The following is a 17,087-nucleotide window of genomic DNA, read 5'->3' as shown; positions in this document are numbered from 1 at the left end:
GCAAGACACCAAAGGGGAGAGCGCGGACTTATTGAGACGCATCGCAGTGGCCTGGGTGCCAGCCCCCTCGCAGTGGCCTCCCCCAAAGCCAGCCCACGCCATAGGCCACGCCCCATCCTCTTCCCCCAGGACCACCGCACACCCCCTCCTGTTTCATTTCTCACCTTCAGTAGAAGTTCCTTCTTCTGGGATCAGGGAGAAGGAATCTTACCCCAGACTCCTAATAGGGCCTTCAACCCAGGAGTCACGGCAGGACACCAGCTCAAAAGCAAGTTCCTCCCCCTGGCCCACCCCTTGTTCCTCCTGCCCAGCCCACCTCCTCCTCTGGGAGCCTTCTCCCAGCCCACCCCCATCCAAGTAGGAACTTTGTGTTGAGGGAACAAGGGGAGGCAGTACAGCAAAACCTCATTAATCCAAACCCCCATGGATTTGGAATTTTTTCATAATTTGAATAAAAACTGGGCTTGAGTTTTCCTTTATCTATGAAGAAAGGGTGTGCTAAGCAAATTAATAGTGGCAATGTGTCTGTGGGAGGAATATTTAACCTATACCAGAAAACAGACTTTTCAGTCCTATCTATTCATTAACGCATGCTCCCTGAGGGCGCGAGGAGAAAAGCCTATTCATTGAAGTTTACTTACTGTATATATTTGAAGACATGCATTTCATTAAATAGACACTGTCATTCAGTTTTGTCACTTATTCAGAGTAGCCATCTTCTCAAATATAACATTCCAAATTAGAGAGGTTTAACTGTACTGGGGGGAAAGGAAGGGGATTCAGGGAAGTGACGTGGGAGGGCTGCCTCCCTCTCTCTCTCTCTCTCTCTCTCTCTCTCTCTCTCTCTCTCTCTCTCTCTCTCTCTCAACACAACAGCCTGGGAGCCCTGCGGACACAGCAGGCCCCAACCTCTGCAGCCACAGGAAGCGCACATGCTTCATTCCTTCCCACCCCCGCGTTCCTTTCACTCCCTCTCCCTGGGCTCCCATTAAAGGTGAGGGTACCAGACCCGACCCCATCCCTGGTCCTGTATCACCCCTGCTGCTCGGCCCTCTGCTGGGAGAGGAGAAGGCAACCATCGGCACTAGGCTTCTGGTTGCTCACTTGCCTTACAAATACGGGCACAGGGTAACCCGCTTTGGGCCCCTGCCTCCTGCCCTCTTGCAGCAGGAAGTCTATCTGTCCCCCAATAAATTTTGTTTCCGCCAACCGAAAAATAAAATCCAGGCGCAGAATTAACTTTTAAATTAATGGCTGCGTTGTAGAGCAGCCAGTGCCTAGAAGTGCTTTAGCAAAAGCTTCCCAATTACTTCCTGGGCCGCAAGGCATTTAGGCCTGGCCCCCGTTATGTCTGACCTTCTCTCCGAAGGATACAGCATCCTCCAGGTGGAAGCTCCCACTCAGCTCTCCCTCCCAAATCACAGCCTCCAAACCCCCAGCCACAAACAAAGCTGCCTCGCTCGCTTCCCACAGTCAGCAAGGGAGGGATGGCGGGCGGCAGGGAAAGAAACCTTAGATGCCGTCCCTCTGCGTGGCTGCCGGGCATGCCCCCTCGCCCCCATGGACCCCATTTAGAAAGTAGATAAATTGGGGTGCCATTACTCATTTTCCAAAGGAATTCGCTGCAGGAGCCCTTTCCATGGCGAGGTCCCCAGTGCCTTTCAGGGTCTGTTTACAGACCACTAAGACTTGGACAGGAGGCTGGGCAGGCAGAGTTAAAGTGACAGTGCGAGGAGCCACTGCCTGCCGCAGACCAAGCCCACAGAAAATAAGGCGCTCAGAAATGAGGTCAGTGGCCGACAGGTTCCCTTGACTAGTGTTTTATGTAGGATTGTGTCTGCAAGGCCACTGGGTGGCGGGAGAGGGGGAGCGAGTGGCATTAGCCACCTGGGATGTGAGCTCTGACGAGAAGAACAGGGGTTATTTAACATGCTGCTCCTGGCACCTGTCTGGGGGCAACATGGCCACGGAGCCTGTGACCTTATCGAGAAGCGGTCTCAGCCCACCGCCAGCTGCCACGCCACTAGGGCCCGTCCGCGTGCTCACAACTGTCACGGCTTCTTGCTCCTCCTGCTCCACTCACCCTGCCTACTGGCCTGACATCTGAACAGAAGTCTTTCCAGGCCCCCAGGGCCTCCCCGAGTTAACGAGCTCCTCCTAATTCCCACCTCATAGGGCTGCATAGGAGCCCAGATCCCTTCTACCTCACAGATGCAAGAAGGAGAGAGAAGTGGGTGAGAGGTGGAAGGAAGGAGGGTAGAGAACGAAGGTTAGGTAAGGAAGAGGAAACCCCAACCTACCTGCTGTGGTCAGAGCAGCCCCTCTAGCAAGGGTGCCCCAACCCATCATCACCACTCCCCGTTCACAAGCCCCACCCCAACAGCCCCACCCCCCAAGGACGCTCTGGTGAAATGGGGGGTGACAGACATACACTGGAGAGGAAGAGGAAGGGGCTGACAGGAGGAGGCTGGGGATGGGTTCTGTGGGAAGGGAGTGTGGTCTGGCAATGCACGGCCTCCAGGGTAGATGCCTGGCACTTGAAGGAATCACCTAGCGACCGGGAGGCCGCGGGAAGCTCTCTCTGGGCAGCGCCTCGGGAGATGGTCTGTGCAGAAGGTGCCAGGGCAGGGTCTGTGGAATGCGCAGGTGCGGGCAGCAGTGAGGGGGGAGGCTGTGGAGAGTCGGAGGGGAGTGGGCTTCGGGAGTGACCAACCTGCAGTGGTCCGGAGTCACCTCCCCCTGTGTCCTCCGCCCGTGGTCAAAGAGCAACCCGGAGAACTACCTGATGAGGAGCTGCAGCGGGAGAGAGTGGGGTCATGGGGTCAGGAGCTGGGAGGGTGGGAAGCCTGGCCGGCGGAGCAGGAGGAAGAGCCTGGTGGGAGAGTGAGCAGACTTGGGGGAGAGCAAGGGGCAAGAGTGCGTGGGAGGCCCCACAGCTGGCTGGTGAGAAGAGGGAGGGCAGCAGAGAGGTGCAGAGCTGGTCAGGTGTGAGGGCCAGAGGCGGCTGGACTTACACCCGCGGGCGGGAGAGCTTACAGGGTGGGAGGGTTCAAGTTCTGAAGAGCCAGGAGGACTAGGCAGGGGCTGCCCAGGAGTCAGGAAAACTGGGGGGCCAAGAGAACAGAGGATGGAGACCCCAAGTCCCCAGGGCCCCCGGAGCCTGGGGAACGAGCAGCCACGCTGCCCTGTGCTCTTTGCTAGTGAAATGCAGCGCTCGGCCAGGGCTAGCCACCCTCCGAGAAGAGCGCTGAGGAAGCTGAGCCCCGGGCGGGAGCAGGCACAGGAGGGCAAGGCTCCAGGAGCTGGGTGTGGTGTGGGGCAGAGCGAGGTTCTCGCAGGTCCTGAGACACGGACAGAAGTGGGAAAGAGGGCGGGAAGGCACGGGGGGGGGGGGGGGGGGGGGGGGGGGGGGGGGCTGACACGGCCAGGAGTGACAGAGGCACAGACGATGGGATGAAGATGGGGTCACTGAGGGGCTGCTGGGGGCAGCCAGTGGACACACGGAGGACAATGGGAGAGACAGACGTCAATGGGGCTGGGGTGCTGGTGCAGTGAGAGCACGAAGGACCGTGGGATGGATGGGGATGGGACACGGAGAAGATAAATGACATTGTAATTTCCACCTGAGCGTCGAGCAGCCTCTTCTTGGGCTCGGGCAGCGGCTCAGCCATGGTGGGGTGGTCCCGGCGCAGCTCCTCCTCCACCAGCATCAGCCTGAAGGGACGGGCTTCAGTGGGGTTAGTGGCGGGCACTACCTGCCCAGGGAGCTCCTGACTCGGGCGCCGTGCAGCTCTCGAGCACCCTCCGCCCCTGCCCCAGAATCCCTCCACTGTCCGCTACTCACCCTCCCCTCAGGGACCCTCACATCCCCCTAAGGACAGCTTTCTGAGCGTCTACCATCCACATACGCCAGGCCGTCCGCTCCCATTCAGGGCAGCGCCCTCCCAGGCCCCCAGTGGCTGAAGACCTGGCTCTCATGTCCCCCATTCCACCTCCTGTGTAGCCCCTGATGCCCCTCACCCAAGAGGTCCTCTACAATCACTGTTATCCCAGCGTCTCTCTGCCTTTGGTAGACCCTCAAGGTGATTTCTCATAACGGACAGCAATTAGAGCAGTGGTTTTCAAAAGTGTCCAATGAAGTCTTGTTCTTCTAATTAATGTTACTCAAAAACACTTTAAGAATGAATCAAAATGGAGCTGGCTCTGAATGGAGTGAGGCCCAGGGTCCCTCCCAGTTCTCAGGATAACTGAGCCCCGTGCTGGGACACCTCCGCTGGAGCCCAGGGCTGCACAGAGCAGCTAGGAATGTGCAGACTTTATAAAGGGGCATCCTTTTCTACCGAACACCCTTCCAAGCCCGGGGCCCAGGACGGGATGGTCAGCGGCTGCTCTGGACAAGGATCCCTGACTGGGTCTGAGGTGGACAGCATGGCCTGGGTTGAAAGTCACAGTGGCGGTTGGACAGTAACAAGCACACGTTCCGAGGGCTTCAGAAGGTCCTCCATCGGGGACACTGACTACACTAAGCAAGGGGTTTCTCCCCTCTGGTGGGTGAGTGTAGGGGTGTCCGGAGTTGGGGTCAGGGGCTCTCTTCAACCTCAAGCTCTCCCTTGCTACCCCTCCCCGGGCCGCCCCTCACCTGCCAATGATGCTCTTGATCTGCGAGTCCTTCTCCACCTGCTGCTGCCTTAGCCTCTTCTCGCTCTGCTCCAGCCGGGCCTGATACTGCATCAGGATTTTGCTGGTCTGCTCTTCCTGGGACAGCAGTCTCCGCTCATACTCTTCCAGCTTCCGGTTGGACATGTGCAGCCGCTCCTTCAGGGAGTGGATCTCCTCCTCGTACTCCTTCACCTGCCCGCCGGGCACACGACCCCGCACTGTGAGAGGCGCCCTGCCCTCACCCCGCCACCCTGCCCCAGCCCTGCCTGCCAAGAACAGCTGCTGCCAGGGTGAGGATGACATCCCAACCACCTCCTCCAGCCCTTTCCCTGCCGCCTGATCATACGTACACACCCACTTTTTTGAAGGCCCCACCATGGAGCTGAAGATCCCTTACAATGGAGCAGGGTCACAGACCCCACACCCCGAGGGGTATATACATGCCCTCACATGTGCACCTGGACACAGGAGGCCCCACTCAGGAACCCACACAGACTCACAGACACAACCTGAATTTAAAGCTAAGGGGACTCCTCAGCCCTACCCCAGGCCACAGAGCCTGGGGAAGACCAGGAAGGAGAGACACTGGCTGGGGAGAGGAAGGCTGCACCCTGGGGCAGAAGGTCTGGGCCTCAGGGGAGTCCGGGCTGAGAAGCTCCGAATGCCTCTCTGCTGATAGTGAAGTGGGATTCCGAGGCTGGAAGGGCTCGGAAGAGTCATTCTGTCTGCCCTACTGGCTCTAAAGCCTGGAGCTGTGCTGTCCAATACAGTAACTACTAACCACGCGCAGCTATTGAAAAATTAAGTAAAAATTAAAACGTCATTTCCCCAACTGCACCAGCCACGTGGCCCGTGGCCACCATATTGGACAGTGGGGACCACAGAACCTTCCACCACCACAGAAAACTCTACTGGACAGTTCCAGGCGAGAGAGAGCCTTCCTCCACAGGCCCCTCACCCAAACTGCCAACAGAAACACTGATCTGAGAGACGGTCCTCTCGTCCGAAGAGCGCACACAGCCAGGCGTGCTGGGTGAGGCGGGATGCGAACTCCCTGCCAGCAGGGCCGTTCTCTCCTGGGGCTTGCTAACCAAGTCCACCTAAGTCGGCCCCAACATTTCCTCCGTCAAACCCCAATTCCCCCGAGAATCCGCTCTCTACTCCCCAAGCTGGAGCCATGCACTCTCTCCCTATCGCCTAACCCTGCAGCCACGCTCTCCTTCAAGGTTCTTGGAGCAATGGCTTCACCAGGGAGCGTGCTGCTAAGCCGCTGTGTGTGCTGAGCTCTGGCTGTCTTTTGCTCTGGGCCACCGCCAGCTGGGGGTCCTGGATGGCCTTTTCCCACATGGGCCAATACACACTACTGTACACCACCAACCCTCTGCCACCTCTGCCCATGGGGCAGTGACTGGGCAAAGCGGCCGTCGCTTACAGTGCATCTCAACCCCTCTACCCCGCCCAACTGGCCAGCTGGCTGCTAGTAAAGTGACTTTCCCACTCCTGAGTGGCCACAGGGGCCCGGACTACGTTCTCCCTGAGGAAGAGCATGGGGCGCGCCTGCCACAGAGCCTGTTCCTCCCCAGACGGGCTATGATGTGTATAACCCACAAAACAGAGTAGGCACTGAATTCTCAACGGAGAATCGTATCTGCTCTCCCCTAACAGACCGAAGGCTTCTCAAGACAGGGGGTCAAGTCTTTTCCTTTTCTTCCCACCATAACTACCTGATCCTGGCTGTTGCCCTCGGCAATGCCAAGGGCAGGGCAGGGCTGGGGGCTGGCGTACCCTGTCCAGCCGGCTCTCATCCATTGACTTGGAGTACTCCTTGAGCTTGTACTCCTCCCGCTCGATGTGGGCACTCTCGATGTCAGCCGACAGGTGAGGCATGTTGGAGACCCAGGCCACCGTCCGCTCAGAGGCTGGCATTGTGGGGTTCAGCGTGGATGGCGTCTGAGAATGCTGGGACAGGGCAGGTGGGGCACAGAGAGGGAGGGTGGGAGAAGGCAGGGTGCATTTAGAGCGAGCACTGCCAGGAGACGGGCCCTAGCCCTGTTCCCCTGCTCGAGCTCTGACCACCTGTGAATGCTAGGCAAGCTATCGCGCCTCCCGAGGGCGAGCTTCCTGCGGGCAGGGCCCTTTGTCTGCCGCTCACTGCCAAGTCACAGCGCCCAGAGCAGCACACGGCACACAGCAGGCTCTCCCACACACTTGTGTAACGAGTGGAAGGAGGTGAGAAAATTGTAAGTTCAGACCACAAACTCTAATCTACCTCTACCTCCCCCACCCGTTTCCTTCTTCCCCCCTGCCTTCCTCCCAGCCTCACCTACCTGCTTGGTGATGGAGGGCTTGAGCCCCCCACCCCCTCCGCCACCGCTGCCCCCGCTGCCCCCAATGCTGCCCTCCTTGCTGAGGCTCTGTTGCCGTGGACGGGCAGGGCCGTAGCTCGGCTCCGGCGACTGTAATAGATTCCCGCTGGATGGCCGCGGTTTCTGGGCAGCGCTGACTGTCAACTGCTGAGACTTGCCCCTCTGCAATGGGGGCGGCTGGCCCCCGCCACCCCCACCACTGCCCCCTCCGCCGCTCCCACCTCCGGGCCCTGAGGGGGCAGGCCTCTGGGGACCAATGGTGATCTGGGGAGGGGACAGCATGTGCTGCAGGTTGTCCTGTAGTGAGAGCTGCCGACGGGTGAAGTCAGTACCAGAGGGTCCGAACTCATCACTGTAGCTGTGACTGTGAAGGATGGAGGCGGCAGGGGGCTTGGGGACCCCCGAGGAGAGGTCCTCGCTCTTGCTATAGCCATGGAATGGGGCGAAGGTGTCCCCTGGGGGCTCTCCACCTCGGTGGTGGTGATGGTGGTGGTGGTGGTGATGGGAGGAAGGTGGAGCGTGGCCACCGCCCCCTCCGTGGCCCCCTGGGGGGCCTGGCCCATCAGCAGCCATGTGGAAGAGAGGGTTCTGGAAGGAGAGGGGGATGCGCAGTTGCTGGGCAGGAACACCGTCCGTGGTGACACCCATCTGGCTGAGGCGCATGCCAGCCGCGGTGATGGACGAGCCGCTGCCCTGGGAGAGGCGCCCGGCAGGGGCAGGCCGCAGCCCCAGGGCGGCGGTCAGGGAGGCCTGGCTGGAGTGCAGCAGGTCCCCGACAGCCGCCAGGTTGGACACGCTGCTGCTGTTGAGGCGGCCCCCGGGCCCGTCCCCCTGCAGATCCAGCATGGACACGCTCTTGTTGACACTCAGCATCTTCTGCTCCGGCTCTGTGATGTCCGAGCTGCTCGTGCAGTACGCTGGCGAGGACCGGGCCAGGGGCGGGCGGCTCACGTAGAACAGGTCTTTCCCCCCGCCAGGCGGTGGTGGGGGCGGCTTTTCCTTGGTTGGGGAGGGGAGGCGAGCCATGTCCATAGAGCTGTCGGAGGGAAGGGGCACACAGCGGGAGGTGAGGCCCAGGCGGCTGGCAATGGAGCCGCTGTGGTCTGGCACAGCCCTGAGGTGAAAGTGGGACCCTCAAGGGAAGGGCTAAGAGCTCCGGGCAGGGCAGGCAGGGAGGATGGGAGGGGTACGTGGGGAAAGGAAAGGACAAGACCCCTGCCAGGAGGGAGCGGGGCCCAGAGGAGTGGAGATGGGGCAGCAAGTGGAGGGATGAGGGGCAAGTCTGGGTAGATGTGGAGGAGATGAGGGTGCATGGAGGAGGAGCGGAGAGAAGGAAGGTGGAGGCCACTGGAGTGGGAGACAGGAGATGGGGAGGGGAGGGGAGAGCCCCTCACCTGTTGAGGCCTCGCGCCATGAAGGACTGAAGGTCGATGGAGCTGGAGAGAGATGGAAAGAGGGGCAAGCACAGACAGAGAAGGAGAGAGGTGGGGAATATGGCACGGATGTCATGGAGGGAGAGGCAGGCAAGGAATGAGCAGGGTGGCCATCACCATGAGCAGCCACTGAGGTGGGCGCCACCCATCGGAGCGGTGGCTCAGGAGGCCCTGCTGGGGCCAGGTGTGGCTCCCCAGCCCTGGGCGTGGCGAGGTCTGTGGGGGCTGGTGGGGGCTGGGGCAGTGCTTCTTTCCAACTCGTACAGAGATATTCTGGGTCGGCCGGTTGGACACCACATGGCTGATCCAACATGCACTGGCTGAACCCCAGCTCAGCGCCGGCAGTGGACTCCCTGGCTGGCTCACCTCCTGGGGCCCACAGTGTTTGCGCCCCCTGACTCTGGGGGGGCTCTCACAGCCTAGCGCTGCCTGGACCTGCCTCCTCACCGTGTCCTCGGACTCCTGCTTCTCTTTCTTTCAAGCCCCACAGAGGCGCACGTGGAGCCCAGTGAAGTGCATTGGAAACAGAATGGTGGGGTCCCAGGACACAGGTGTGGGGTCCCGCAGTGCTCACCTGTTGAGGTCCCGCATCATGTAGCCCTGCATCTCGGCCGACGGGCCCCGCAGCACCACGGGCTGAGGCCGCGGCCGCTCGCTCTGGCGGCTCGGCTGCCTTTGGATATTGGGGTTCCTCAGAGCCGTGCTGATGTCATTGAGGAGCCGGGGCAGTGGGCCCAGCTTCAGGAGGGCTTCCTGGAAGGGGAAGGCTGTTATCTGGGGGCGAAGTGCCCAGCTCTCCAAGGGCCTTGGGGGGGGGTGGCTGAGCTGCGGGCAGGCAGCGGGGACATGCTATGCAGGGGCCTCTGCAGACAACGGGGACAGGGCAGAGGGGCATCTGCTGACCTTGCTGAGCTGGGGCAGCACCTCCCAGAGCAGGGCATGCAGTGTGGAGAGCTCTCGGCCCAAGTCGATGTAGCCCTCAAAGCTACTGCTGTTGGTCAGCGTGTCCAGGTTGGAGATCTCATACAGGAACTGCTGCATGGAACCCCACTCCAGCTCCAAAAACTCGTTCATGAACCCCAGAAAGTCCTCCTTTGAGGTAAACCTGCCGAGGCATCCAGGCGAAGGTCACAGACCAAAGGCCATACACCCCCGTGTCCCAGGCCTCTGGGCACTCGGGAGACCCCCCTGCCCACCCCACCCGAACCCTCCTCACTTGGAAAAGTTGGCCAGGTTCTGGATGACCTTGGCGATGAGGGTGAGGGTTCGTGAGGTCTGTTCATCTGGATACTCCTGCATGAGCCCGAAGAGACTGGGCGACATGATGGCGGGGCAGAGGAAGCGCAGGAAGAGCGAGGCGCTAATCAGCCGGTCAGCGATGTCCTCCCGACCCCGCTCTGCGCAGCGCAGTCGCCAAGATGCAAACACCTCCTTCAGCTCCCTCGGGAACACGCTGGGGGGAGGGGTGGGGAGACAGAGAGAAAGAGAAAGAAAGAGAGAGACCAGGACTGAGCCCCAGAGACCCTCAGCTTCCAGGGAACATGCCGAGGAGGTGGCAGGAGGTGCGGGTGTGGAAACAGGTGAGAGACAGGCAGGGAGGGGCCGCAGGGGGAAGACGGGTGGCCGCTGGGAGAAGAGGGCTATGGCAGAGGGACAGACAGATCAGGGGAGAGAAATGGAGGGCAGAGAAGGCGAGGGGAGAGACACGTGGGAGAGACAGGGGTCGTGTGAGAGAGACGAGCAGAGAAGAAAAACAGACACCAGGGAGAGACAGAGATGGGAGAGAGATGGAGGGTCACTTGAGGTACAGGGAGCTCGGACCCCCCAACTCTTCTGAATTCCAGGGAAATGAGGCATGACCCATCCCTGGAATGGCTCAGAGCTCACTGCCCCATCTCCTGCTCCATGCTGCACTTGAACTCTGCCTCTGGTAAAACAGGGCTCACTAACCCTAACCCTCACTCCCACACCTCCGACTGGCCCCCGACTGGCCCCCGACTCCCGTGGTTCTGTCCATGAGGCCACAGGCCTCCTTTCCAATCGCTGACAAAAGCTGCTGATCCTTTCCTTGCAGGGTCTTTCCCCCAGCCCTTCTCCACTTTCCTGCCACACCCCCTCGGGGTCTGATCCCCATGCCTGACTGGCCAACTGTAGCCCCAACTACCCTGGACTTCCTTCTCCCGGCTCCAGGCACCCCCACCCCCACCTACTTCTTCTACCTACTTCTCAGTCACCATACTTCTTGGCACCAGCACCATTCACAACAGCCCATCACCTACAACAGCCCCTCACCTACGAATGAACTCAAACTCCTTAACCTGGCAACCGAGGCCTTCCAGATTCTAGTTCTAACCCCTCTGTCCAGACACCTGTCCCACCACTCTCCATCTGCAGCCATGCGCTCCACCAAACCGTGCTAACCGCTGCCTCCTGAAAGCTCCTGGGCCTGCTCACCATGCGCGCACCTTCGGCCATGGCCCTCTCCTGAAATGTCTTCTTTCCCCACCATATCCAAACGTCAGAACTTGACCCACTTTTCAAAGCCCAGCCAAGGGGGCACCTCCTCCACGAAGCCTTCCCTGCTTTATCACAAAGCCCTGCCCTCTCTGACCTGATATTACATGGGGGACCCTCACTTGGCACTTAGCACAGCCTACAACTGCTTGCAGCTCTAATCTGTCCCTACTCCTCCTGGGGAGGTCCTCTGAAGGTAGGGGCCAGGCCTCACTCCTCTGCCTGCTCTTACTGCACCCAGCCCAATGCTTTGCCCGTAACTGGTCCTCAGTCCTCTTTGAGGATGGACAGATGGATGAACAGATGACCACACGGCTCCCCTGCCCCCGCCCCCAACCCAGCGTTCCCAGTCTCACCAATGGGAGTTGACCACCTTGCACAGGGCCAACTCACAGCACATTCGCAGGTTGGCCTGGTGCTCTGCCAGACTGGACGCCGTGCACTTGATGGGGTCCACCTCACAGTTCTCCTCAGACTCATACAGAGCTCGGATAAATTCCCCTGCGGAGCACAACGGGGTCACACTCTGGGGCAGGGGCAGGGGCAGGGGCAGGGGCAGGGGCAGGGGCAGGGGCTGCTGGGCGGGGGAATCTCAGAACCAGGTGGTTGGATGCTGGCACCCAGAAACTCTGGGGTCAGAGGCATCAAGCCTTGAGGAAGGGTGGACTTGGGGTCTGGAGTAGCCAGGTCTAGGGCTGGATGGACATCTGGTAGGTTTAGGAAGAAGAGGCCTGAGGGTGGGCCATACCAATGGCATCCTTGAGGTATTTCTGACCAATCAGTCTCATGTACTCTTCTATGGCTTTAGTGGCGAGCGTGTTCTCGCGGAATATGAGGTGCTCCCGTTCCATGAACCTGTCCACCTCAGACATGGCCATGTCTGAAAGGAAGTCCTGGGCCCGGGAAAATCCAAGCGTCAGCTCCCGAACAGCCAGCCTTACGAAGACAGAAGTGCCCGCTCCCGGGTCGCCCTTTCCCACCAGCACAGCACTCACCTTGGCCTTGCCCGTGCTCTGCAGGATGTGGACCAGGGCGCTGGCGACCTCCTCCTTGCCCTTGACGTTCAGGGCGGGCTCCAGGACTGCACACAGCATCCGGTAATGGTTGGTAACATACTCTGCAAACTCCTTATACAGCTCCATGGGCAGGATGCTCATTGTCTGGTAACGTGCTTTCAGCCGCACAGCCGGGCAACCTCCTTTGCCCTTGCCCCCTGAACCACCCCCTGAGCCCCCGCCCCCTCCTGAGCCCCCCATGCCCCCAGAGCCCCCACTGCCTGTCGGCAGGGTTACGGGGTACCACTGCTCTGTGAAGTGGCGCCCAGCCAGCGTGGCCACGGGCACAGTCACCAGGCCCACATAGCCCGCCTTGTCCTTCTTGCGCTTTTTGTCTGAGTCACGGTACAGATGCAGCCGCAGGGCACGGACAGCTGGCAGGTTGTTAAACTCGAAGTGCTCGCCCCAGAAGACGGTGTCCCCCGACGCCGAGCGGGGCTTGGAGGTGGTGCGCGCGTACAGCATGTCATCCAGGCAGAGCTCACAGTAGTACCGCTTCTTGGGGGGCAGCTCCCGGGCCTCTATGATCCACAGCTTCAACACATTGTCCACCCGGCGGCTGTTGTCCTGGCAAGGTGGGTGGGCATGGCCGATAGAGGGGAAGGGACAGAGGGACAGAGACATCGAGAGAGGAGAGACAGCGAGGACGTGAGAGGCAGCAACCGCAAAGCGGAGCTCATGCTCACTTGGAGCCTGCGAAGGGGCTTATTTGGAAATGGGGTCTTGCAGATATGACCACACTGAGGAGCGTGACCCAGGGTTAGTGTGGGCCCTAGGCCCCAGGACTGGCGTCCACATGGAGGGAGACATGGAAACCAGAGACACTCAGAGGGAAGGTGGCCACGGCAGGTCAGTGGCAGCAGAAACTGGACAGATGCAGAGACCGCCGCTGACCACAGAGCTCGGAAGAGACCAGGAAGGGTTCTTTCTAGAGCTTTGGAGGGAGCCAGGCCCTGCCTACACCTTGACTTTGGATTTTTAGCCTCCTGAATTGTGAGAGAATAAAGTTCTGTGTTTTAAGCGGCCCATTTGTGGTAATTTGTTACAGCAGACCTAAGAAATGGCATCAGTATTGGGAAAGATTTTAAAGCTAGAATAACAAGCCAAAAACATTAAGGTAGAATTTGAAGGGGAGAACTGGGAAGTCCTTCAAAGACAATCAGAACTTATTTTTTAAACAATAAAAGAGCTGCATAAATACAGGATGGGGGAGGTGACACAGCTGGTGTGAAAGGGCTTGGGGTACAACTGACACCAGAGCGTGGGAGGCTGAGGAGACCTGCACCATGAGCAGCCGAAAAAGGGGGGTGGGGGTCAGGGGGGGGGGACCACAGGGTTACACCACATTCATCATCTTTTTTTTGTTCTTGTTGCTAATCCGGACCTGAGGATATCTTTTCCATTGATTTTTAGAGAGAGTGGAAGGGATGGGAGAGACAGAGAGAAACATTGATGTGAGAGAGACACATCAATTCGTTGCCTCCTGCACTGGGGCCAGGGATTGAGCCTACAACTGAGGTACATGCCCTTGACCAGCACCGAGGCTGTGACCCTTCACACTTCAGGCTGGCACCCTAACCACTGAACTAACCAGCCAAGGCGCATCTTGGGTTTAATTCTTTAAGAAGGACACAAAGAAACAAGGGTTCCCCCAGGATGGCCAACAGCCTGTGAACTCACTGGAAAATGGGGTACAGAGAACAGCTGATGGAACTGGGAGCATTTCTCCTGGGAAATACAAGTCTTGGGAAGAACCAACTCATAGAACTTGTGAGCCAAAGGGACCTTAGTGGTCCAACTCCACTCCCACCGGTTTCATAGGGGCAAGCTGAGGTCTGGGCTTCACTAACTGACAGTGGTGTGTGTCCTACGGAAACACTGCAAGCAGGGGCTGGGTAGCACCTGTCAGGGGATCGGTGGGCAGTTCTGCTCGCAGGAGACCTAGCCCAGAGCACTCCGGAGCCCCGGCCACTCCGTAAGTCTATGATTTCTATGGCAGGGAAAAGACCATGAGGCAGGAAGAAAGGGAAAAGAAATGAAGGACTCAGAGAAGAATGGGGGTCAGCCACCTCCTTTTCATCCATGTCTCCCCCACCTCAGTGCCCTCTTCCCCCAAGCCCCCGCTCCGTAACTCCTTCCTCCCGGGCGCCCTAGACTCCCGGTGGCCTGACCTCTACCTGTCCCCTGTGCTCCTGATACCTTGTTGGGTTTTACTGCTCTCTGGAGATTCTCGATCCATTTGTCCCTTTCGGCCGCAGAACGACAGGCAAAACATTTTGTTCCTGATGACGTTGTTACCTGGAGAGGGGTGTGGAGTTGAGATGGGGCTGAAGAGGGGAGATGACTCCTGAGGACTGGAGATTCCACCACCATCTCCTCCTCCCCGCCTTTCTCCAGCCCCCAAGGTTTCGGTTTTCTCCACATCCCCACCGAGGCCACTTTCTTGAGGCCTCTCTGACCTTACCCTCCATCGCCCAGCACACTAGACCCAATACCTCAAAACAGAACTCCTGGCCCAGGATGGAGCTGTGCACTGGCTTGATAATGGAATCCTCATCCAAGTTGAGCTCTAAGGCCTCGGCGGCACTGCTAGGACTCAGCAAGGACTCGTGAGAATGTGACTCCTTAAAGCTCTGCATCAGCCGGGCCCTAGCGGGCGGGAGGGTCAGGAGAGAGGATCAGGGCCCCACAACTCTTACACACCAGGGCCTGTGTCATCAGGATGGAGACTTGGGAAAAGTGCCTCCTGAATTCCCTTCCCACACGGACACAGACAGACAGACAGAAAGAAACCAGCCTATCCCTGGGGAAGGACATGAGGGTGTGAGAGAAGCAAGGCTCTTTAAAGAAATCCCCTCGCCTTCAAGTCACACCTAAGGGGTTGTGAGGACTGGGGACACGGAGGAATATCTCTACCCAGAAATGGACCATGGCGGAGAACAGAGGCGAACAGGTGGGCTTGGGACACCTCCAGGTGCCCCCCAACATCCAGAGCCTCGGAATAAGGGAGGAAACGTGGAGGTAAAGAACCAGAGTGCAAAGATGGTCACCTGGGCCTGGCACACGCTAGTGCTTACACAACATCCAAAATTCAGAGAATGAATGAATGAGGTAAGAGGGCTCTAGCAGAATCGGGGTTTACGGTCATGTGTTACTCATGAAACTCGGGGAAACTCAGAGGGGGACTCGCAATAAATAGGAGGAAGCTGCGGGCAGAACGTGACAATGAAGAGACTGAAATGGGGACTGGGGGAGAGGGGGAGCTGGAGCAGGAAGGAGAAAAGGGGGAGGCAAAGGCATGTGCAGAAATAAGAGGATAGGAGAAGGTGAGGAGGTACAACTGCAGAGAGGGACATGGGAACAGAGATGGGAATAAGACGGGAGGAAATACAGGGAGAGGAGAGAAAGGGGCTGAGGGAGCCAGGGATGGGGGCCCAGGCCCAGGAATAGGAACAGGCGAGTGAGCAGTATGAGGATGGCTAGGGATGAAGAGTAGAGAGCAGTAGGAAAGCAGGAGGGAGAGCTCGGGTGTGGGAGCCTCCACAGAGCTATTTATAGCAGCCCCGTCATTGGGCTCCATTGTCGTCAGCGCCACGCTCCCCCAGCCCACCGCCCCCGCAGCCAGGAATACCATGCCCTCACCCCCCCTGCCAGCCCCAAATCCAGCTCGGTGACATGGGAGGGGGCAAGGGAAGGTGTGACTCACCTATCCCAACCTCCCTACCTGCCCAATCCCGAGGGAGACCAGACATGGGGGGAAAGGAAGGACTGGGCTTCCTGGGGAGTGACTGGGTGAGGGGGAAGCCCGAAGAGGAACCCCAAGAAGCAGACAATAGGAGCAGACATGACATGTCCCCCAATCCCAGCCTCAGTGACAGTGGCTCTGGACTTCTCTGAGGACTTCCTCCCCCCTCCCCCCGTTCAGTCCCTGGATTAACCCTATAGCTCCCCTCCCCCGCCAGTACACCTGTGCCACCCTCCCCCTTCGCTGTCATGCTCTCAGCTATCCCTTCCCTCAGCCATTAGTATCTGCCAGCCCCAGCCCCACTCCAACCCTCTGCCCTTCTCTCACACCCTTCTACCTAGACCACACTGCTCCTCCCTGACCCCCCCCCCCCCCCGCCCGGCTTCCCCAATGGCGCCGGCACTCCTTTAGTCCTGGGGGCCAGCAGAGTCCCTCCTTGGCTCGACCTCTCCCTGTCCCTCACCCCTAACATCCCTCAGCCAACCTGAGGCCTCCAGCCTCGCATCAGAGGACGCCCATTGCTGGGATCTCACTGTAGAGCCCCCCATACGGCAATCAGGGCAGCCCTCCCGCTCCAGCCCCTACCGGTCATGGTCAGCACTTCGGAAGCGAGGCAGGATCTGGCGAAAGCTGCTGGTCCGGTCAAGTTTGGGTTGGGACTTCGTGCGTTTGATGGAGCTTTTTAGCCTCCGGCTCAGGAAGCCTTGCTGGGGGAGGGAAGTGGGGATGGGGCGGTTGGGGCAGGGTCAGCTCCACCTGCTCAGCCCTCAGCTGAAGGTGGAAAGGGGAGGACGGGGAGTCTTTAGGGCGAGGAAAGGGGAGAAAAACCCTGCCACCGGTCTGTCTTCCTTGGCTCCCACGGGTTCGAGCGCATACACAAACACACACCAGCTTGCAGAAGGTGGGAGGGCTGGTCTGAGAAGCAGGGGGGCAGAGCCAAGAAGGGGGAACCAAAGAGGTGGGGAGTGTCTCTTTCCTCCATCCCTCCCGCTCGGGTCCCTTTTCAGAATCCTGGGCTCCAGCTGGGACGGGGGGGAGGGGCAGCCGGCCACATTTGGCAGCACCTTCACTCACCGAGGGCCGGAAGGGCGCAGCGGGGGCGGCCTCCATGCTGTACTGCTTCCCCCCGGGGACACTCTTCCTCCTCGAGCGGCCCAGGTGGTACTCTGGGGGAAAGGAAAGGGCAGAGGGGAGCTGGGGAGGGGTCGCTGTCGGCCGGCTTCCGCCCCTGGCCCCAGCGCTCACCCACCTCCCTGGCCCCTCGCTCCAGCCTCACCTACCCCCCGGGAAGCAGCAGGAAGAGCAGCGGCGGCGG

General features: G+C 59.4%; 1 protein-coding gene across 8 annotated transcripts in view; it reads right to left on the bottom strand.

Moving 5' to 3' along the window:
* Nucleotides 1-17,087, bottom strand: part of SYNGAP1 (synaptic Ras GTPase activating protein 1) — a 29,983-nt gene that overhangs the window by 1,578 nt on the left and 11,318 nt on the right. Inside the window, exons 4-20 of one of the 8 annotated variants that reach the window (XR_004975264.1) lie at nucleotides 16,847-16,938; nucleotides 16,358-16,479; nucleotides 14,523-14,676; nucleotides 14,227-14,325; nucleotides 11,968-12,594; nucleotides 11,721-11,865; nucleotides 11,329-11,473; nucleotides 9,675-9,911; nucleotides 9,362-9,563; nucleotides 9,033-9,211; nucleotides 8,420-8,461; nucleotides 6,987-8,061; nucleotides 6,445-6,618; nucleotides 4,640-4,851; nucleotides 3,624-3,714; nucleotides 2,714-2,793; nucleotides 5-758 (exon numbers count right to left, since the gene is read on the bottom strand). Coding sequence is in view for 5 of the 8 variants with exons in the window: in XM_036356392.1 (XP_036212285.1) it covers nucleotides 721-753; nucleotides 3,624-3,714; nucleotides 4,640-4,851; nucleotides 6,445-6,618; nucleotides 6,987-8,061; nucleotides 8,420-8,461; nucleotides 9,033-9,211; nucleotides 9,362-9,563; nucleotides 9,675-9,911; nucleotides 11,329-11,473; nucleotides 11,721-11,865; nucleotides 11,968-12,594; nucleotides 14,227-14,325; nucleotides 14,523-14,676; nucleotides 16,358-16,479; nucleotides 16,847-16,938 (3,629 nt within the window). In the remaining 3 variants the exon portion in view is untranslated. The other 7 variants (XR_004975263.1, XR_004975265.1, XM_036356395.1 and 4 more) reach the window with 7 other exon arrangements.

This window comes from Myotis myotis, unplaced genomic scaffold, assembly GCF_014108235.1.
Source record: "Myotis myotis isolate mMyoMyo1 unplaced genomic scaffold, mMyoMyo1.p scaffold_m19_p_26, whole genome shotgun sequence".
NCBI lineage: Eukaryota > Metazoa > Chordata > Mammalia > Chiroptera > Vespertilionidae > Myotis > Myotis myotis.
Note: the sequence above shows the minus strand (reverse complement) of the source record. Positions and strands in the feature narration are given on the sequence as shown.